This window comes from Hypanus sabinus, chromosome 10, assembly GCF_030144855.1.
Source record: "Hypanus sabinus isolate sHypSab1 chromosome 10, sHypSab1.hap1, whole genome shotgun sequence".
NCBI lineage: Eukaryota > Metazoa > Chordata > Chondrichthyes > Myliobatiformes > Dasyatidae > Hypanus > Hypanus sabinus.
The window spans coordinates 82,211,050-82,234,076 of NC_082715.1; the positions used below are offsets into that span (position 1 = coordinate 82,211,050).

At 42.9% G+C, this 23,027-nt stretch overlaps 2 protein-coding genes across 12 annotated transcripts in view; both read right to left on the reverse strand.

The window, feature by feature from the left end:
* LOC132400831 (dystonin-like) overlaps window positions 1-23,027 on the reverse strand; it is a 363,464-nt gene that overhangs the window by 258,764 nt on the left and 81,673 nt on the right. For all 10 annotated transcript variants that reach the window (XM_059982254.1, XM_059982250.1, XM_059982247.1 and 7 more), the window contains exons 24-29: window positions 22,492-22,685; window positions 21,250-21,412; window positions 19,254-19,337; window positions 17,120-17,227; window positions 15,534-15,632; window positions 1,236-1,388 (exon numbers count right to left, since the gene is read on the reverse strand). In XM_059982254.1, the coding sequence (XP_059838237.1) occupies window positions 1,236-1,388; window positions 15,534-15,632; window positions 17,120-17,227; window positions 19,254-19,337; window positions 21,250-21,412; window positions 22,492-22,685 (801 nt within the window). The remainder of the gene's footprint in view (window positions 1-1,235; window positions 1,389-15,533; window positions 15,633-17,119; window positions 17,228-19,253; window positions 19,338-21,249; window positions 21,413-22,491; window positions 22,686-23,027) is intronic.
* Window positions 2,289-13,104, reverse strand: LOC132400833 (plectin-like). Of its 2 annotated transcripts, XM_059982256.1 has the most exons (3): window positions 12,493-13,104; window positions 10,097-12,379; window positions 2,289-6,938 (listed from the first exon to the last, which is right to left on the reverse strand). In XM_059982256.1, the coding sequence occupies exons 2-3, from the start codon at window positions 12,320-12,322 to the stop codon at window positions 4,836-4,838; spliced, it is 4,329 nt and encodes a 1,442-aa protein (XP_059838239.1). In that variant the 5' UTR covers window positions 12,323-12,379; window positions 12,493-13,104; the 3' UTR covers window positions 2,289-4,835. The 2 variants fall into 2 exon arrangements, with proteins under 2 accessions (XP_059838239.1, XP_059838238.1); XM_059982255.1 differs by lacking the exon at window positions 12,493-13,104 and having other exon boundaries at window positions 10,097-12,412.

Below are 23,027 nucleotides of genomic sequence, written 5' to 3' on the forward strand. Positions count from 1 at the left end.
TTCATTCCTTTGACATGCACCACAAGGGCCTGCTGAACAGTGAAAAATGTGTTTTTGGGATAGGAGCAGTATCACTATTCACAGCTGCTACAGTTAATATGTAAATATGGTTTGAGATCCAAATGTGGAACTGAGCTGACACTAGAATAAAACAATAAATGCCTGCTTTGTGCCAACAATATTTGGCATCTATATGGTGTCTTTAACATCCCAAGGCATTCCAAATCTGAAAACCTGCAACAAGAATTTGAAACTGGAGCTGCAGCCATTTTGTATTGTTGTATAGCTGGAAGAGGCTACAGAGGCATTCGTGCTCTAGAAGGTTTTGGAATTGAGAACTTTAGGTATTGAACAGTATACTGAATCTGCTTTTGAGAATTATTAGATTAATTATACTTCAGGAAGTTAACCAAATCAAAACTATCCCCAGAGCAAACCACTAGGATCAAGGTGAAATTTTCACCAACAAAAGCCAAAAATAACCTGAAATGGATTTTCACTTCAGGATGCCCAAAGAAATACTAAGATTCTTCTGGAGCTAAAATTTGCCTGAAAAACAACACTGATCTTTGGGTGGGACCATTAAAGTTATATTGATAGAATCCTGTCCTAGTGGTGAGTTAATGCAGGTAAATACCCTCAACCTGACCTACAGTTTCAGTCTGACTCAATTTTATAAAGTGTACCATTGAGTCCAAAAGTTCCTCATATCCTCTACTTCTTTTTCCTCCAGACCTAGCTCCTTATTCGTCATTTATTTTCATCACCCCACCATCCATAGCTGTGTATCAAGTTGCCGCATCCAAAGCTATGGAATTCCCTCTGTCAAACTTTGCAACTTATAACCACAAACCTCTCCTTTATGACATTTCTTAAAATTTACTTCTGTTCAAGTTTTTGTTCCAATTACCATTATTGTCTACTTTGATGGCTTGATCTTCAATCTTATTTAGATTACCTTTTGTGAAACGTCTTGCAATTTTTTGCTACATATAAATGTGAAGCATTACCATCATGCCTGCCTTAAGGCAAAATTACATCATAAAATGAACTCAGTTCCACACTTGGCCTCGCCCTTCCCCCAAGAAAGTGCTTATTGTCACAACACAAAACATTATTTCTTCAGACGTATTACACCTTCATTCTGTAAGATTGGCATGGGATGTAAACTTCCAACTGATTGAGGGGAATGTTCCAGATACAATCCAAACCTTGATATCTTCATGTGACTGTACCTGTTGCTCGGAAAGTGATGGCTCTCTTCCACCAGGTTCAGATGTGGGTGATTTTTGTTGTCTCGTAATTAAGCTCTTGCTCTTCTCAGAAACCCATCTCAATAGTTCACCAACCTTCTCAACGTGCTCTTGCTTTGCCTCTTCTACTGACTTCTATTGAAGTTAAAAGATGTATTCAAAATAATACCACTTGATGTAAGGGAACTCCAATTACTTTCAATGCAATTGGCCTTTTGTAAGACCCAACAGAAAAGACCACATTTGAGATTAATTTTCATTGCCACTTCTCCAAATTTATATTAGTCTGGAGGTTAAGAATAATCTGGTGCCTAAAAGTAATGAAATGACAGTGGAGCTCTACCAGTACAGACAATGTACAACCCATAAATATACAGGTAGACCATAAGACATAGGAGCAGATTCGGCCATTTTGCCCATTCAGTCTGCTCCATTATTCCATCATGATTGATTTATTATCCCTCTCAACCCCATTCTCTTGCCTTCTCCTCATAACCTTTGACACCCTTACTAATAAGGAACTCATCAACCTCCACCTTAAATATACCTGAAGACTTAAACTCCACCGCCATCTCTGGCAATGAATTCCAGTTTTACCACCCCAACTCAAGAAATTCCTTCTCTTCTCTTTTTTAAAGGAACATCCTTCTATTCTAAGTCTGTGCACTCTAGTCCCAGACTCCCCCACCATACGAAGCATCCTCTCCACAGACAAGCAGCCATATAATTTACAAAACTGCATGCTACATTTTCTGATAATGCGGCTTCTTATTTTGAACTTTAGAGTTGATGGTTACATGTTAAAGCACGAAGCATTTCCTTCAAATGCTTCCTTGTTCATTCCATATTGTGGGCACTGAGATTCCCTTCCTAACTTCAAGTGTCAGTCATCGTGTCAATTTATGACAAAAGGTTAAGCGACACAGCTAAAAGGATATGCAGAGAATACAGTTACAAGTGGACAATGAAAAGCGAGTAATTGCCAATCCTTCTCTTCATTGAAAAAAGTGTTACTTTATTCAGAAAGTGGCCAAACATAAAACTGCAAACTTAACAGAGTTTTACTGTGATGACACCAAGAGTGATGGTCTTCGAAAACTTCATAGAATGTGAAAATCTGTGATATATCTTCTGAAAGTACTCTTTTCGAAAAGGTTTGCAAGGTTAAGTTGAAAATGATTCATCTAGACGTGGTGAGTTATAGATCCATCCAAGTTGTCTTCATGTGGACAGAAAAAAATTTACATTGGCACTTCCCATTTTTGAAAAAAGCACACCAAATGGTTGCTTCAAAAGTTTTTCTTTAAATTCTTTGATCTAAACAACGACAAATAATTACAGGAAACTCAAAAAACTAAACAAGCTTTTTTTATTTCAAGTTGGATTTAATATAGGAACAAGAGTCTTCTGGATATACACTCATTCATTCCAGTAAGACCTATTTGAGAAAGAATGAATCTTATATTGAAGGTTCCACGTCCCTCCCGCATCTCCTTCTCCTCTTCATTTCTGCCCACTGACCCAAACGCCTGCTCTAAAGATACTCACATAATAGGAAAGGAACAATCAGCCACTGTGAGGGTGTGATCAGGTATCACCCATATTAAGTTCTCACCAAGGTGGATGCTCTCCTCATCGACTCCATGATGGGAAAGAATCGTAGAGGAACATGTTACCAGCTGGTGCTCTGCTCCTACCAGAAATAGGACCCCATGCATGAGATCTGACAGTGGGCATCTGCACTCTTTTGTGTCCGTGAATCTAAATCACTGAATGTAACCTTCTTGCTCATTAAATAGTGAGAAAGAGAAACTGCATCCTGAGTGGGGAGACAGTGGAGAGCATTTTGTGGCAGGAAATGAGCCATGAATTCCCTCCTTAGCTGGAGGCCCACACTGACTGTACTGGCAATCAGAACAGCCTGTCGGGCAAACCAAGAGTTTTGGTATGGATATCTCATTCCCTTGTGGTCTGAGTTGGATGACTGACAGGGGAATATTACCCTACAACTACCACTATTCAAAGTAGCGAGCCCTTCCAAACCAAATTGAAATGTCTATTAAAGGTTATTAAGCTCATGATTGGAAGGACATTTAAAATTTTTTTTAAAACAGAGAGATTAGCTTTATTTGTCATGTGTGCATCAAAACATAAAGTGAAGAGCATCATTTTGCATCAATGACCAACACACGTCGAGGATATCCTGGGATCAGCCGCAAGTGTTGCCATGCTTCTGACATCAACATAGATGCCCACACTTATGAACGCTTACTAATCTATACGTCATGGAATGTGGGAGGAAACTGGAGCAGCCAGGGGCAAACCATGTCACCACAGGGAGAACGTGCAATCTCCTTACAGACGGTGGTAGGAATTGAATTTGTGACATTGGCATTGTAAAGCTAACAGGGTGGCCCTTCTGAGATAGGATTCTATGATGGAGTCATAACATAATGAAGCTTAGCAGGAATCTGTACCCATCTTCTTCCCTCAGATGCTTGCAAACCTTTCCCTTATGCCTTATTATTATTATGTCTTATATATCTCTTATGACATATTCTTATGTCCAACCTTGCTGCCAATGGATTCCAGATCATAATGTTTCTGAAATTATAAAATCCCACCACCACAGAGGATACAGAAAATTAGGTCATGGAGAATTGCCTCCATAAATGGAGCCAAGAAGATGTCCAGTGTCTGAACACAACTCCTTGATCAATTCATTGGCTGAGTTGCTGACCTGGGCACTTGCTGGTTACTCCCAGTGGTCCTCTTCTCACTATTCTTGGCCAACTGTCAGAACTGGGTCAAGGGCTTCACTGTACCAGAGTAAGGGGAGAGAAGCTGTTCCTCTGGTTGGTAAACAGGTTGTTTGTTTGGATGAACCTAATGCACCAGAAACCTTCCAGATATACCTCCAACTACACTTCACTTCTACAGTTGGAATGAGTTAATGAGAGAATAGAAAATTCCTCATGAATCGCAAGTAAGTGTGGAACAAAAGCTTTGAACAGCCAGAGGCCTTAAGATATAGGAGCAGAATTAGACCATTTGATCCATTGAGTCTGCTCCACCATTCCATTCTGGCTGATTTATTATCCCTCTCAACCCAATTTTCCTGTCTTCTCCCTGTAACCTTTGACACCCTTACCAATCAAGAACCTATCAATGTCTGCTTTAAACATACCCATTGATTTTGCCTCCAAAGCCAACTGTAACCATATTGCTGAGTTTTAAGCACTGATTTCCCAATTGAGAAAGTCATGGTGAAAACAGGATCAAGTTTCGCTACCCCATTCCCATCTGTTGACAGCCATTGACTGATCTGAGTTGTGAGGAATGCACAATAGGCATGGGTACTAGAGGCCAGTCGAGCACATAAACCCAAGTGGCACATTGGGAAAGGACTAAATAAAGGGGGAGATTTAAAAAAAAACAGTTGGAAGGAACATCCCATAAAAGAGCTATGGCTGAAATATTTATAACCTCACTCAGCCAAAGCTTTGGGTGAGCCATTACATGGGGAAGCTGAGGAACAATTTGTCAGGGATGGAATGGAGAAGAGGGATTAGTTATGAAGTACTACTTTAGGGCATTAAACTTCACAGCTGCCTCCAGGAATCTCAATCCTGTATGACAGTCAAAAACAGCTCTGGCCAGAGCTTCTTTGTACGAGATCTTCTCTTTGGTTTTTGGACAAATCAAGTTCCTAGTGTGCTTTGTTTCGTCCCGTAGCCTCTGTGCTGTCTGTACATCAACAAGACCCTTGCACAAGGCATCTTCCACAGACATTCTTCTCTGCAAGTTTGGATCCACCAGCCCACCAGTCAGATACTGCAGCTCCAGGAATCGATGACCCAGGTCCCGCCCCAGTAGGTTCCTGCACAGAGCTTCAACAGTTGATAAAGCATGTTGGGAACCTGGCTGCAAGAATCCTCGGTAAGCTTGTTGTGATTTTTGAATGCTGGCCGCAATCTCCGTGTCAATTAATTCCTTCTGCAATGCCTCTGAAATGGAATATTGCTTGCCGTTTGCTGGATTGATGATACCGCCGGTACAAGCCTGTGCTTCAAGCAATCGAGTGGCAGTCAACCGGTCCACCAAATTCTGATGCATGGCTTTCAGGACAGAAACTCTCCTGCATTCATTTGGGTCCCAAATGCCTGCGATTGGGCTGTTGGGATTAGGGGGCACAGTCGTTCTAATTATTAGCATGTCAGCAAGCTCTATGACTGTGATTTGGCCATCCCGATATTTATTTAGGTCTGCTTGGCTGATCCTACCCTGTGCTAAGGCATCATCGATGCTGAACTCCCTTCCGGAATTAACGTCGGTAAGAAAGGACTGGCTGGTGCCCTCTGACTTGTCAGTGGTCTCCCTCCATTGGGACTGCAACTCTGAACGTTCAAGATAAGTCTGCTTCTCAATGTAGTATTTCAGATAGGCATCATATAGAGTTATCTCAGATTTTGTACTCGTGTCTACCACTGAAATGGTACTAGGCCTCATGGGGGATGGGGTGGAGATCTTTCGTGTTCCAAAAGGGAGGAGCAGATGACTCCCTGCTAAATCCACCACACAGAGTTTCATCAATTCCAAATAGTGTGCAGCTTGTCCTGTGTTGGGATTATGAAAACCTCTTACACTGCCCAGCGTCTTGTACAGGTTTTGCATGGTGTCCAGGCCCAGATGTCCTTGCTTACATGCTGCCTCCAGAGACAACCTGATACTGCGTACTGGGTCAACGATTCCTCCGGTTGCAATCTGAACCTCAAGGAGCCGTGTTCCAACTTGCCTTGAAAGCTGCTTGTTTTCCATGGCTTGGAAAACAGACAAGGTCTTCCCATTGTGCTGATAACCTGTAACTGCTTTCTCTGCTTCAAGCAGTGCCTGGTTAAATTCTGGGGCCACCAGTCCTTTCTCTATTGCTTGCTGAACTGAGTACTTTTTGTGGGATGAGGTGTCAACAATAAAGCCTGTTGTAGCCTGAGCTTCTAAAAACTCAAGGGCAATGCTCGATCCGATTATCCTTTCCTTCACTGCCTCACTGAACGAGATCTTTTGCTTGCTGGATTCCAAGTACAGGCCGACAATTGAGTTAACTTGATTCAGGTACTTCCCTAAGGATGCCTGAACCTGCAAGACCGTCTTAACCCCTTTATCAAGCTGCTCTGCAATATTTTTATTCAGGATGTCAGCCTCAACCAGCTCTTTCACTGTTACATGGCGGCGCAGACCTTCAAATTCCAATGTTTTATTGGAAGGAAGGCATTTGTCTCGAGATACACTATTTATGTTAGGGCTGCTGGTTTTGGGATCTCTGTCACCAGCCTCCTCTGGAAATATTGTGTTGTTGTTCAGGTTTGGAGACTCTGACAACTTCTCACTTTTCTTGGTTTGTAGTTCAGATGGCAAGTTCTGCGACAAGAGCTCAGCACTGGGAGCTATGTCCATTTTACTAGATCTGACTTGCTCTGCGTCACCAATGTGATTGTTGCATTTACTTTGACCAGTGGAAGTTCCAGCAGCCTCCTGTAAACTCTTACTCGGTTCATTATCTATCTGCTCGGCTTTTAAAAGTTTGGGGTTATTATTTAATTTTTCTTTTCCAAACGAAAGCATCTCTTTGCCCTGGGAAGTTTTTTCCACTCTGCCAGGTGATTGGCTTAGCTCCAGATTAGCCATCTGCAAAAATCAATGTTAAACATGATGAGGAGTTGAGTGACGTCAGAGATGGCCCAGAGCCTACAAGAAGCAGACGTGCCAGCAAGCAAGGGGCAAACGAAGCAATTCAGAAAAAACCATGAGCTCCCAAAGATCAGCAGCAGATTTTGCAGCAAGAAACAGGAAGTATGGCATGTAATGTCTGATGGTAACCACCATAGCAGATCAGGGTCTAAATAGATGCAAACAGCCAGTCTTTTGAGTGGACCAGAAGGTATTTCTACTTTGGCTCTGTCCTTTTCTATGGAACTAGGCAGAGTAGCTGTTCGACATGAATTAGATGGGCTGAAGGACCTGTTTCTGTACTGTGGTGCTCTTTGACTCTATGACTCTAATTATTAAACATAAAAAGGCAATCTGCACTTCTTTACATTTACTCCATAACTTGCACACGTCACTGAACCAAAAGCCCTTGTATCACTGAGTGTCATTACACGGAGGCCATTTTTAGAGTTGTGCTTTTATTTGAAGAATGGATTACTGACAAAGGTGGGGGGTGGTGGTGGGATTGTAAACCGGTGAGAGAGTGTGATGGTGGGATTGTGGAATTGTAAGTCTGTGGGGCTAAGGACTGTGGACCTCAGCAAAATTGCACCTACAGAATGGTGGATTTATTGGATTTGGCCATCATCCATACCAAATCTAACAGGGCAATCAGGCTCCTGGTCAAATTTCCTCACTTGTGTTCCTTGTCCATTCTTATAATGGATGGGGTTTAGGGCTCCCTTAGAGTGGTCTTATGTTCTGAGGAACTTCAGATTACTTTGTGCTGTAAATTCCTTCATTCATTTGTGTCTGGCCTAATCCTACTGATATGTACAAAGCAGGTGCTTTCACTGTAAATCTCAAATCCAGGTGATTTGATCCATGAACTCGACACAGGAGATACTGAGTGAGGATGGAAGGTCTTGGCCCGAAAGATCGATGGTTTAATTATTTCCATAGATGAACTGAGTTCCTCCAGCGTTTGGTGTGTGTTGCTTAATCCATGAACCGTTAACAAAATTTTATCAGTATTCAGACACAGAGGCAGACTCAATCATCTGAAAGCCATACCAATGTGTAGAGTTCCACCTCCAGAACTTGGGTTCTCACCCAACTCACACTAGTCATCTTTTCTGAAACAGTTACACTGGAAACCACCCAGTCATCCCTTGTCACTCTAGTGCGATGGAGGGGCATTTAATTGGTGAAGCCAATGCAATTGTTTGGGTGGCAAGGTGGAGATATGTCTCTACCAAAGGAGGTATAAGGCGCTCCTTCCCTCCGTTAGTCTCCAAATCACCATTGGGCAGGGTGTAGCACCCACTTGGCCTCTCCCCTCCCCCCCAATCAGGGTCACGTGAAACCATGGGAACAGGTGATGGATGCTGTATGAGCAGCTGGTGCATATCACAAGCCCTGGTTATGTGGCCACTGAAGCCGAGCAGACAATCTTTGAAGAGTATTAATAAAGGCTGGGGTCACTCATCCTGTAAAGACACTGCCCAGAAGAAGGCAACAACAAACCACTTCTGTAGAAAAATTTGCCAAGAACAATCATAGTAATGGTTAAGACCATGATTGCCCACGTCGTATAGCACGACACATAATGATGATAATGACGATTGCTGTGTTAGAACAGGCAAAGGGAAGGGGTCTCTATAAAGTCACAAATATTTAAGGGAAACAAAATGCTGGAGGAACTCATCAGTCAGGCAGCATCTATGGAAAGGAATAAACAGTCGACATTTCATGCCAAGATATTTCATCAGGACTAGAAAAAAAAGGGGTTGAGGTCAGAATAAAAAGGTGGGGGAGGAGAAGGAGTACAAGTTAGAAAGTGATAGAAAAACCTTGTGAGAGAGAAGGTGGGTGGATGGGAGATCAGGAGCATCTGGGAGGTGGTAGGTGGAAAAGTGGATGGAGAACGATTCTAATAGGAGAGGAAGGGGAGCGGACCATGGGAAGAAGGAGTGACACCAGAGGGAGGTGATAGGCACGTAAGGAGAAGAGAAGTGAGTGAGGAACCGGAATGGAAGAGAAGGGGGAAGGGCGAGAAATTACTGGAAGTTAGAGAGATATTACTGTAAGTTAGAGAGAGGTTGTGTTTATTGAGAGAAATTTCTTTTGTCAGCAAGGTGGAATAGCGCATTTAAGCACATGTCCAGGTACCAGTTTCTTCTGTTGAACATCTCAGGGATGAACATTTGGCATCTTAGTGGAGTTACAGATTACAGTCTAAAATTATTTTATTTTAGAACATTTGGCCTTCTGAGATCAATTGGCTTTGGTTTATTATGACAGAAATCCATTGCTTGACTTCTGATCCTGGTGTCTGTGTATGAAGCTGTAGACACTGATGAGTGTTAATAGGAAACTTAAGTGCAAAGGTTTCTATCAGTTATCTCACACAAAGATCAACAAAAACTGAAATAAAAATAGTAAATGCTTGAAGTACTCAGCTGACGAGGGAGTATCTGTGGAGAGAGGAAGTCTAGTTAGTGTTTCACAGCGAGTGTTAAATGATGGGAATGGCTGATTAATTAAAACTAATGAATTTTCATCTGCCATTCCATTTCTATTTGGGTCCAGTGACCACAATTCTATTAGTTTTTAAACAGTCCTAGTTTTCAAATAGGTTTCAAGTCCTGAACTGGTGCAGAACCAACTTTGAGGACATCAGGCAGGATCGAGCCAGGGCTGACTGGGCAACTCTGTTTAAAGACAAAGGAACAACTGACAAGTGTGAGGCTTCTAAAAGAGTCATATCAAGAAGCCAGGGGCAATATGTTCCTGTTAGGATGAAGGGTAGGTGCCTCAAGTTCAGAGAAACCAGGCTGACAAGAGCAATTGAGGCTCTGATCATGAAAAAAGGAAGTGTATATCACATCTGTCTATATTCTTTTAAATGTCTGTGTTATAATCCTGAAACTGCAGTCTATCCTGGCATTAAACGGTTGGCATACAACTAACCCAGCAATCAAAATATGAATAAAGCTCAATTTCTCAGCAGTCTCCTCTGCTCATTATGAACCTTACACATTTGCGATAGCCTGCCCTGGTTATGGTCTGGTCCACTTGCAAAACACCCAAAGATGCCCAAGCAAGCTGAGGTGTCTCTATGGACTAAAATGTACCTCCAATGACTGATCTGGGCTTCTTAGCGGTGAAATGGTTTGCTTTGTCACATTGGTTGTTGAGCTCAGCCTCAGTTTCTGCAATTCGTTTTGAATTATAACGTTCTGTGTTTCCACTGATCCCGCTGTTTTCTGTGGGCTTGTGGATTTAGTTTGTAAAGCTACTTTCCAGGGAGTTGGCACGGATTTCCAGCCATGTTGGTCACTCGCAGAGAGCTTATGCTTGAAATTGGTCCGTGAGCTCAGGCTGCAACTCGGGTAATGTTGATCCCCAAGCCCTCTTTTTCTGTCCTGTACTTCATCTTCCCTCAGGAGCTGGTGCTGGTTACTTGCTTGCCATGCAAAGTTTTCTGCTAGGTGATCATGTTGGTTGACTCCAGTGCACAGCTGTTTGGCCCAGTTGCCCCAAGACAAGTCATGTCCTTTATCCAGCTCCCGGTGGGCATGCTCAATCTTGATACCAAATTCATGCATCAGTAAATGTTGCTTCTTGACTATCTCTGCCAAGGCTTCCTTCTCCTTTCTAACAGAGGACAGCTCATCCTGAAGGTTCCTGACGGACCTTGCTGCTGTCACGTTGGCTTCGGTGACCTCCGCCAGCTGAACCTTCAGGCTAGTCATCAGCTGCTGCCCTTTCACCACCTCCTCCTCCAGCTTCCAAGCCCGGCTCTCTTGCTCCTGGTCCTTTCTCACCTTCTGAATCAGCTGCTCTTCCACTTGCTTCAGCTGTTCACCCAAACACTCTGCTTGCACTCTCTGCGCATCGCCCCTCTCCTCCGCAACTTTCTTCTCCATCTTCAAGGAGTCGAGTTCACTGTGGATGCAGGCTGTGAGCCTCTCCGCTCTTAGGTTGGCTGACACCAGCTCATCAACCTTCTGCTGCAGTTCAGTAGCTGTGCGTCTATGCTGCACTAAATCATCTTCCAGTTTCCTGACCGTTGCCTGATATTTGTACTCACTCTTCTCCTTTTCCTCCATAGCCTCCTGTGCACTCTTCAGTTTCCCTCTCAAGATGGAGACTTCCTTTAGCTGAAACTGCACACTTTCTTCTGCCAATGTTCTCTTGCTCTGCACTAGGCTGCCTTCAGTCCTTAAGAGCTGTGCAACATCCTCAGCATGACGCCTTTCCTGACTGACTTTGTCCAACTTGTGCTCCAGCTCCCTCAAAGCCCGTTGGCTTTCGGCCAGCTTGGCCTCCAGACCCCTGGCCTTCTCTGCCCACCGCTTTTCTCCACAGCTCTTCTCTCTCTCGGCAGCTTGCAGATTCTCCGCTAAGCTGCTAGCCGTCGTGCTGTAGGTTAGTGCGCGCTGCACGGCGAGATCCCGATCAGAGTGAAGAGCCTCCAGCTCCCTCTCCAGACTCTGGATCCGGGTCTGAGCAGTGTCGCAGTCCCGGGAAAGCTTCTCGACCTTTATTCTGGAACTCTCCCTTTGTTGCTGGCTGTCTTTCAATTCATTTTCCAGATGGGCCACCTTCTGCCGGTAACCCTCCACCTTGTTGAGCAGCTGCTCTTGCTCCACCTGGACTTTCTCAAGTTCAAGGCTCGTCACCCCCAACTGTGTCAGGTGCTGAGAAGCTTTAAGCTCAGCCTCATTCATGTTGTGTTTGAGCGAGCTCATCTCCAGCAGCAAAACCTTCAGATCATTTCCAGCTCGGTCAGTAACCTGGCTGAGGTCATTGACTAATTCCCTCAATCTTTCCATTTCGTTTGATGGGATGCCTCTTCCCACCACTGATGTCCCTGCCTCTGATCCGCCCAACAGCCCTCTGATATAGAATTGCATCAGGTCCAACATCTGCGTTATCCTCACTACCTGCTGTGGAATCTCCGATCCAAAGCCCATCTGCCCAACAGTCTCGTCAAGGTCCATTTGCTCAAAAGCTGTTGGCCGTGGTTGTGGTGCCTCCATGTGTCTGTGCTGCTTCCCTGCAGCTTCACGGCCCTCCAGGTTCATCTGCTTCATCTGCTCTAATTCCACCATCAAGTTGGCCTTCTCTCTCAATACCTTTTCAAGCTCTAACTTGCACTGACTTGCCTCCAAGTCGGACTTGCTCTTCTCCAACCTCATTTCTTCCACAGCTTGCTGGTGCCTCCGCTGCTTGCTCTCAGCTTCCTCCAGCAGATGTGCCAACCACTGCTCCAATAGATACTTCTTCCCTTTCACCTGATCCAGCTCCACCACCGGAACCTCCATCTTCTCCAAGGTCTTGTTGTTCAGGCTCATCAGAGACTTTTGCTGACTGGGACCCCCTAAACTGGCAGGATGTGCTGGAAACTTTTTCTAATGCAAATAAAATCAAGTGCTCAGTGAGTCACGGCTGGGAGGAAAACAGAAAAGGTACTATTTAGAATTTTGTGAATTAACCACTTATAAAATGAGAAAAATCTACTTACTTAGGGATGTTTAGGGAACAGGGAAAAGGTGCTAATGACTATTGCATGATATCCCATCACCTTTTGCACAAGGCTCAGAAAGAGAGTTTTGCCATAGTTCAACAAGCAGGAAAGTCCCTCACCAAGTTCAGCCACACAACATTAGTTGGAAAGAAAGGCCGAAAAATAGAGAAAAAAAATATTCAGGCACAATAACATTGAACAGCATGTAAAGTACACTCTGCATATCACACTGTGCACAACACAAACAAAATATTTTGATTCACTTGTTCCTCTTCCCCAGTGGGGAAGGTGATGTCAAACCTTGTTTGGGAACCACGGCAGTCCAAGTGGTGAGAAGTACTCTCACAGCGCCTCTGTGTCACAGCTCCAGGATTTTGTCCCAGCAACGGCAGAAGAACAGCAATTTACATTCCAAATCAGGATACAACTTCTTAAAGAACGGACTTTGAAAAACTTCTGTGTTGAAAAGTTCTAACTGAAAGTTTGAAACACGTTACCTAAGCCTGTCTGACTTTCCAGTGAAGAAGGAAAATAAGACACATAAACTTAGATTTATAACATTTGTTAACATTACACTAAAAGAACATGGCTGCAATGCAGATCATTCTCTTCACTAATCTTATGAAACTCTATTCCAAATAACATTCCACATGTTAATCATAAGACAGACAATTCCCTACTTTGTTAAATCCAATTCTTTTGTCATTTATACCCCCATTGTGATTAGTGGTATCACAAACATCTGGGTAGTCAAACGTGCAGGCCTCACAATGAAACACTGTGATTACCTCTCTTATCTCTGGGCCTCATAATCTTATAACCCTCCATAAAGTCACCCCTCAGCCTCCCACATTCCAGTGAGAAATAACCAAGCCTACTTAGCCTTCCATGAATGGCTGTCAGCCTCTGCACCAACTGAGTACAAGCTGACAGGAGGACCCTAGGTTCTACTGAAATGAAGGGAGTTCCACAAGTACACAGAGTCTCCAATGCAGTATTAAAATAAGTAATATGTAGAAAATGCTGGAGGAATTGAGCAAGTCAAGCAGCATTTTTGGAAAGGAATAAACAGTTGATCTTTTAGGCTGAGACACTTCAAGAGTATTAAAACACTCTGGGCATCCCCTGTAATTTGGTTTACTCCTCCGAGAACTGTCCAGTCTCCAAGGATGCGATCCGATACCCGTGGTATTGGAGATCAGCTGTTTCCCAGTACCACCCAGCCTTCCAAATCTGCAGAAGTCCCACGTGCTTTATAAAGGACCAGAAAACAGATTAAACTAGCTGACATTGCTGCACTGTCCATTGACTTAGTCATTGGTCAATGCAGCAAAGAACTTGAAGATGTATGCTCGGTTATGTCAATGAAGAAAACTGATTATAAGTTATGAACCCAATGTAACTACACTGCAATTGCAAGGCACCTGAAATAACCTCTTTAATTCTCTTACACAAGCCAGATGGATTTCAACAACTCATGGGTGCGACTCTTCTAACCAGACTGCTGTTTGACAAGAAATGAAACACACTCAGAGTCAACTGATTTTCAAACAGTATCTCAATGAATATAAACAAAAATATAATTTTACCAATCAAACAATCACATCCAGTACTACCAAAGATCACATAATCTTGATCTGCCAAACTGTGACCAACTCCATACAGGGCAAATATATATTCTAAAAGTATTTGTAGAATTAGAAATTTACCATATTAAGGTTCTTAATTGGCAATGGACAACTATTAAAATGCCATTAAGCTGACCCCATAATGTGGCACTGACAGCATTAACATTAGGAAAGAGATCTCAACAGAATGGAAATAATTCAATCAAGTCTCATTCATTGGGCTCATTCAAATTTTTACTTATTTTTAAATGAATGCAAATTACTAGACCACACACACACACACTGCATGAAGGATTGTGGTGAGAGACTATTTTTGAGACTCAAACTATACAAATTTGAGTCTGCAATATACAAATTTTGAGTCTGAAAGTGCAATTATTTAACTTTTAAAAATTAAATTGCCTATTACAGACAATCAATGACATGGATTCTTTTACAAATCCAAATATTCACCAAATACAAAGGAATTTTAAAGTTTTATGGACATTGATGCTGGACACCGATCAGTGATGCTGGCAAATAAAAAGTGGGCAAGATCTTTAATTTATAGAAGTATTTGCAGTAACTACAGCCAAAAGCTGTCCCACAAATTTAAAATTAAAATTAAAGCCACACTCGTGGACTGGGGCAGAGCCTCAGAGTGACAGCAGGCACCAAGTAACCTAAGCACCACCACAGACAGTATTGTTCGTATGAAGAAACAGAATGGCTGCTGTCACCCAAATAACCAGCAAGTGGCAGCACTGCACCAGTGAAACAACCTTCCAAATTCTCATTAACTCACCTACTTTCACAATTCAACCCACCCCATCTCACACCAAAATCATTACTGAACCTCATTCTTTCTACATTAGTATGAACTCAATCACTGTGGTGACATTTTACATAATGAAAATAAACCTCATGTTCTTTTTTTACATTGCTCATGTCTAGGGTAGAGTAATATAACTCATTCTGTCTCTAACTGAACCATCAACTTCTTTCACCACAGTCTCTTCTCTCCAGCCATTTTATTTAACATGTTCCAGCTCCCATGAATGACACAACTGCAGAATAGCTTTTGATGCCCTCAAATTCTTTCCTTTGGATGTTCCACACCTTGCATGTCTTACAGCTCTGGGGGAGGACAACAGGAAATCCACTTACCAAGACTGCTGTTGTAAACCACACTTATGCTCCCTGCACTTCTCCTCTTGTTCTCCCACTTCAAAATGCTTGGAATCTCTCCTGGTAACAAAGTGTGTCCAAAGCCCTCACCTCTCTATGACCAAGCACGTCCATATGTATGGATAGTCCATACTTTTTAAATGAATGCTGTCTCTTTAAATCTCTGCATTTAGAAAATACCCATTTGCTTCAAGTTCCATTTATATTGTGTTAATTTTCACCCATATTTGTGGCAGTTCTTACCTCTTCTTCCTCGGATCTTTTTAAAGCGTCACTGGCAAACTTCACATACTGCATCATCAGGGTAACCAGGGCAGTGTAGCGTGCTCGGAGGTCCATGAACTGCAGACGGACACAAAACAGCGTGACACCATGGTTAATGCAGCTCAAGCTTCAGCTAAATGTGCATTTGAGGCAATCTGTAAGGAAAGAGTTAATTCCTAACTTCCAACTTTTCTCGCCTGTTGCACTAGAACACTAGAAAATCGACCAACATACAAATACTGGAGGAACTCAGCAGGTCAGGCAGTACTATGGAGGGAATGAACAGTCGGCACTTTGGACTGAGGCTACATCAGTGCTCTAGCTATTGTCTCAGGCCAGAATGCCAACTATTCATTTCCCTTCATAGATGCTGCCTGACTTGCCGAGTTCCTCCAGCATGTTATATGTGTTGCTCTAGACTGCCATCTGCAGAATCTCTTGTGTCAAAAATCAAACCACCCCTGGCCTCTTCCTAACAGGCTTTGTATCTCTGCTGTAAAAGCAGGCCTTGAGGTTGCAACCCTCCTGGTCCCCTACACCACAGAATGTGGAGACCTCTCAGAAACAAGGCTAAGTATCCAACATTCCAAAACAAAACACCGCTCTGCCTCTCAAAGACATCCCTGGATTTTCAAAAACAATACCAGACCGAGATCTCATCTGCAAGTTTCCCTGTCTGTATGATCCATACAGCAATGAAACTGGCCCCTTGTCCAACTACAACCACACCAACCATAAACACCCGTCCATACTAATCCCATCTTCCTCTTGTAGCCTGATGAGCTTCAGACCCCCTGTCACACAGTCACATACTACAGCACAAAATCAGCCCATCTAGTCCGTGCAGAACTGTTACTCTGCCTAGTCCCATCAATGAAGGCATTCAACCCAGTGATCCTACACTGACTCTGATACAACCATCCAGTCTGCCAGCCCCTTGCTTTCTCCCCTGTATGTTCCATTCTAAGTACTGAATGAATTACTGACTACAACACAGATGCTATTCTGCCCATAGGTTCATGCTGGCCTCCAGCAGAGAAACTCTATCACTCCCAATGACCCCCTCATTATTTCCTTGCAACCCTGTAACTTATTTTCACTTGCAAAATCAACTCTTCTTCAATTCTTCTGCCTCTTACTGACATTAAGTAACTTACAGAGGCTGATTAGCCTGTATCTTTGTGAAGGGGGAATGCTCAAACAGATTATACAAATTTCACTCAGACAGCACCTGAGGTCAGAATCAAACCAGGCTCCTTTAGGGTGTGAAGTAGTCTTCTTCATGAACGTGCCACCCACCCAGTGGACTTACCCAAAATCAGGAAGATACATTTCCACACTATTTTTAGACTGTCCAATCCAGGTTAAAATAACTAACTCCATCAAAAAAGACCACATCTCCACTTTGGTTCAACTGCACTTACATCTGCACTCTCAGGATAAAAACCTTACGGTGAAAAACCCTGGATGATTCTGAAGAGTTTCTTTAACTTTTCCCTTGACCTCCTCTGCTCTAAGGAGAGCAATGTCAGTTCTATGAGATTGATAGCGTTAACATCGGCCACCTCTTGCACAATGATGTCTGAAGAGCTCTGCATCCTGCGCCGCTTGACCGGAGATTTCTGCTGGGAGTCAACCATAGCTTTGTAGGTCATGAGCTGAAGTTCGTATTCCTGCGAATGGAATAAAGAAACAATAGTTTACTCTCTGACATGATACAAACCAGAACCCAGCCGTGGAGCACTAACAATCCCATTGTTGGTGCTTCATGTTCCTGACAAATCTTAGCTCCAATAACTAGTAAAAGATAGCAGAGCCCAGAGTGGTGAATCGTTCTCCAACGTTCAGTGAGCGATGGTTGGCACTCTTGCTTTAGTAATTTACACCCTGCAACGGAGAACTGAGCATGTAATTCATCTTAATAGTCCAATGTCATATCAGGGAAATACTCCAACCAGGAATACGCCACACAGATATTACAATTGCTCCTCTCTTCAGTTAGATTGCAATCAACCATTAATTCCACTCACCAGTCTTGCTCTATTTGTTTGATACATTTAATGAGAAATGAGTTTTCAAGTTAATCCACAGCTTTTTAGAATGGAGTGAGGGAAGGGAGCTCCATATTTGGAGGAAAAATTTGGGGTAATGGGTTATGTGGGAGGGAAGGGTTAGATTGATCTTGGAGAGGTTTATATTATTATTATATTATTTAGGTTGGCATAACATCATGGATCCAAGGGTACATATGGTGCGGTACTGTTGTAAGTTCTACTGACTTTTGGGAAAAACAGTCTCTCTGGTTTCCCCCACTGAATTGGTTAGTTCCTACCTAACTCTGAGTGGTGATTGACTTTTGATCCTTGTTCACAATCTCCTACCCATGAAAATTGCATCAACCTCAGTGATACCTTTTAATATTTTGAACCCTCTATCTTTTCTCCTCAAATAAATGCAGGCTATTCAATCTATGATTTCAACCTGTAATCCTTTTGAACCTGTGTTTCATCCCCTTAGGGTCAATCAAGGTGTAATGATAAAAGCTACATACAATAAATGTCAGCACTCAATCATCGCCATTCATCAGTAAGGTTCACACTTGCATGAAGATTGCTGTGATTTCAGAACCTTGAACAGCAAAGTAATAAACCTTCAATCCCCATTGTATCCAGGACACCTTCAAGCAGCTGTGCTTCAAAACTGTGCTGTCCATCATTAAGGACCCTTATGACCCAGTTCATGCTCTTTTCTCTTTGCTCCCATCAGGGAGGAGGTACAGGAGCCTGAAGGCACACATTCAATGATTCAGGAACAGCTTCTTCCAATTTCTGAATTGAACATTGAACCTATGAACACTACCTCACTACTTTTGTATTTCTATTTTCTGCACTATATATTTAACTATTGTAAATATATTTTTTACTGTAATTCACAATCTATTTTTTTCTCTATTATCATGTATTGCATTGTACTGCTGCAGCAAAGTTAACAAATTTCCCAACGTATGCTGGTGATATTAAATCTGAATCTGATTCTGATCTATCTGTACAGAGAAAGATATTGGAAGTCTTCTCCAAAGTGACCACCATAAAAGGATTGGCACGAGACTTAGCATAGAAGGAAATAATTTACTCCAATTGTTTTAAGAGTCTCTCCAATTAATTTAACCCCTTCGTGCTTTCCTCCCAGTTCTGCTCAGTTCTCTGCTTTCCTGTTTCCTTATCAGTGGCTCTATTAACTCTGCATGGAGGGTCCCAAGCCCGGCTGTGAAAGGAGGAGGGTTGGGTATGGGGCTAGAACCCCATCCCATAAAAACCCAGAGCTGCAGAAACTCCAAAGATCTCATCCTAGGGCGAGGAAGGATCTTCGACTAGAAGATGTATGAAGTCATGGTGAGAGCGGAAGCCACAAACTGATCAACCTCATATCAGCCCAGGACAGGCGAGCTGCTGTGGCACCCTATGCCCATTAGGGGTGATGGGCTCAAGAAGCAGCCGCTGCCACTGCCCATGACATCATTCTGAGCAATGCATTCCAGAGTAAAAAACTGTTAAGCACAGGAGTTTGTCAACTCCACATTCCCAATTATGTTAAAACTGTTAACACTGGATTATCAAATATTTATTTTTACTTAACCATCAAAATGACTCAAAATTTAAATAATATTGGAAGAAATTCCAGCTGAATTCCCAACTATACCTTGACAGCGGAGGAATATCCTTCAGAGTACTTCTGACACTCGTCCATTTTCCCCTGTTTCATTTCAACCTCTGAAGCCAACACCTGCAAAATCAAAAGATGTGAAGTTAATTGTCAGCCAGAAAGGCCTGGAGTGGTCGTGGAGAGGAAGTTTCCTATGGTAGAGGTATCTAGGACCAGAGGGTACAACTTCATCATAGAAGGAGGTTCGAAGGCCAAAAGTTCAAAAGTTCAGAGATTCCTTTATTATCAAAGTATACAACTCTGAAATTTTTCTTCTCCAGATAGCCATGAAACCAAGAAAGAAAAAAAAAGCAACACGATCATTGATCCCCCAAATTCCACCCCCCCCCCTCCACACACACAAAAGAACAAACAAATCTGGAACAGGTTGTTACATTTTATTCTGCATTTTATTATGGTTTTATCTTGTTCTACCTTAATACACTGTGAAATGATCTGATGTGTATGCACAGTATGCAAGGCAAGCTTTCAATTCTATCTTGGTACATGTGACAATAATAACCAAATTCTGATTCCAATAAAGTCATACAGTGCAGAAACAAGCTCTTTGGCTCAACTGGTACACCCCACCAAATGCCCATCCAGTCTAGCCTCACTTTCCCATTTTGACCTATACTCCCCTAAACCTTTCTGATCCATGTACCTGTCCAACTGTCCTTTAAAAGTTGTTATTGTACCTCCCTCAGCCACTTCCTCTGGGCAGCTTATTCATATACCTTCCACCCACTGTTACTCAGGGGTCCCTCACCTTCTTATTAAATTGTTCCTCTCCCACCTTAAATGTTTACCCTCTAGTTTCCAATTCCTCAACTCCAGGGAAAAGACTGAGTGTATTTAGCCTACCTAATTTTATACACCTCATATAAGATCATCTTTCAATACCTTATGCCCCAAGGAATAAGTGGGAATTGCCTTGCACAATGGACACCAAGCTGGCTGGTTTCTCCCCTGCTTGGAGATATGAGCAGAGAATGTGATTTGAATCTCTGCTCACGTTCACACTCCATGGCTCACAATTGGTAAAGTGCCAACTTTCCCAGAAAATACTGGTGCAATTCTACACTGCCATCATGGACAGCATCCTCAATCAGATATCACTGTCTGGTTTCGTGCAGCATCCTCTCACAACACACAACAAACAAGAGCAAACTGCCTGGTCAGCAGGAAAAGGTAATTGGTGCAGTCAACCATCACTGCAGTACTTGAATGTGTCCAGAACAAAAAGCTCCCTTCTGGAAAGTGCTGCAGGTCTATTAAAACAAAAACTTCATTCTTTCTTAAAGTTTCCTCCCCCAGGCAGTTAATCTGAGCAACCATTCCATTTCTCTTCAACCCCCTTCTATCTATTATCTCAGTCATACTCTATAAACACTTCAAACCACTTTTTATAATGCTACTTACGTTGTAAATGCAAGCTAGTATTTATGTACTTGTACACAATTTATTGTAAATCTGTACTTTAACCTCAATGTTTTACATAAATCGTTATTCTTCATCATTGTTGACTGTTATTTTTGTTGTATGTTGCACCAACACACAACGCTTAGCAATGTCCTAATATATGTAAATATAAATGACAAATAAAGTTGAACCTTGATCCTGTGTGAATTAGCACCTGCTGGCACAACCCGAGTCCCAGAGGAGCTGACCTCATTTCACGTTCAAATCAGGAGAAGCATATGTTCTGATGAAATGTTTGGGATCAGATTATGTCAGCCTAGGCTGCTGAATTATCCAGGTCAGAATGACTTACTTTGCTCATCTGAAAGTAACCTTCAGAAAGTTGAACATTTTTCATGATTTTATCTGATGCTTTACCCTCAGATCGGCAGCATGACTGAGGTTGTTGCATTCATGGTGATAGTCAGGTTTGGATAAGACAGTGAATGCTTGGGTTCAGGTCATATTTGTGTTTGGCGAGAGCTCTGATTCTATGCTGACCTCCAGTGTGAATTATTAAAAAGCAGGCTACCTTCTGTTGATGGAGTTCATCCGCAAGGGCTCGGCTATCTTCGGGCTGGCGTTCCTGCATCTTCTGTTGAGTGGCTTCCATTTCCTGGATCCATTGATCGAGATCTTTGTAGCAGTCTCTATACCAGCTGAGAGATGTGCTGATTCCTTCGAGTTCATGTAGTCTGAAAGCAAAGTGGACATCCTCTAAGTGTACCTCAGCAGCAGTAGTTGATCAGATCCTATCAAAATAATCCCAGCTCCGTAGCAATTGCTGCATTCTTTGGCCCTTTGCCATCCCCACCTATTGTGTGCCAGCATCTAACATTATTGTCCTCGCCCTCCTTCCCCTACCCTCCACCATGTGTGGGGTAGCATGGTAACATAGAGACTAGCGTAATGCTTTTGAGCACCAGTGAATAATTCCCACTGCTGAGTTTGTACTCTCTCCCCGTGAATGAAAGACGTATGGGTAGTAAGGGCTATGCTGGTGCCAAAAGCAGAGGCACTTGTGGACTGTACCCAACAGATCCTTGGAATGTGTTGACCATCGTCACAAAACCTATTTTACTGTGTGACTCGATGTACGTGTTGATCATTTTGTTGATCATTCCCCTGGATTCGGCTATCGTATGGCAGCTCCTGCTCCTCACTCTTCCCCTACCCTTCTATCCTGCTTCTGCTTCCCTTCCTCTCCAATCTCAGTGGAGAGTCCTGGCCCAAAACGTCAACAGTTTATTCCCGCTGTGTTCCTCAGGCACTCAGTGTGTGTTGGTTGAGAAAGGCTGTTGGACGGAACAACGGATTGAAAGGCACCCTGTAGGCACGAGAGTTACTCATATCCCTGAGATCGTATTGGGTTGTCCTAACATTGGCATGTGAGCTATTTGCTGTAGAATATTACCACTTTCAAACAATACCCAGCATAACACTTTACACTACCGGGGTTCAATTCCCGCCACTGTCTGTAATGAGACTGTATGTTCTCCCTGTGACCACATGGGTTTCCACTGAGAGATCCAGTTTCTTCCCACATTCCAGAGGTGTATGGGTTCGTTGTGAGCATGTTATGTTGGTGCTGGAAGCATGGCAACACATGGGCTGCCCAGCAAATCCTGGGACTCTGTTGGTCATTGACACAAACAGCGCATTTCGCTATATGCTTCAATGTACGGATGACAAATAAAAATAATGCTTTCTTCAAGAATTCATTAAGGAGGAGGGAAGTTTTTGCTGTAAGGCAGCCAACTTTATCAGTGCAAACCTGTTGTCAATTTGGGAGCGAATGCTCTCCCATCTCTCAACCAACTGAATGGCCTTTTCCTTGTGCCAATCCATGTCCATGTCTCGCTCGTTGTGGGCCCTCAGCATCCGCTCACTGATGGCCTTGCCCTTCTGCAGCTTGTCCTCGAGTGAATGGAAAATTTCCCGCTGCTCGTCCACTTCGGTACGCCATTGCTGTTCAAGAGAGAGGTGCAGCAGTGGTGAGTTCTCATTTAAAGACCAAATTCTCAGCAAGATGGAGCAAAGGAGGACGAGTGCTGACTCGATAGAGGTGTAGAAGATAATGAGGGGCATTGATCGAGTGAACAGCCAAAGACTTTTTCCACAGACAGAAATGGCTAATATGAGAGCCTAAAATTATTATGCCTTTTATTATGAAACTATCCAGGGGGATGTCAGAGGTAAGTTTAATACAGAGAGTGGAAGGTGTGTGGCAAGGAGTGGTGCTAGAAACAGATACATTAGGGACAGATACAAGAAACTTAAATAGGCACATGGATGATAGCAAAGTGGAGT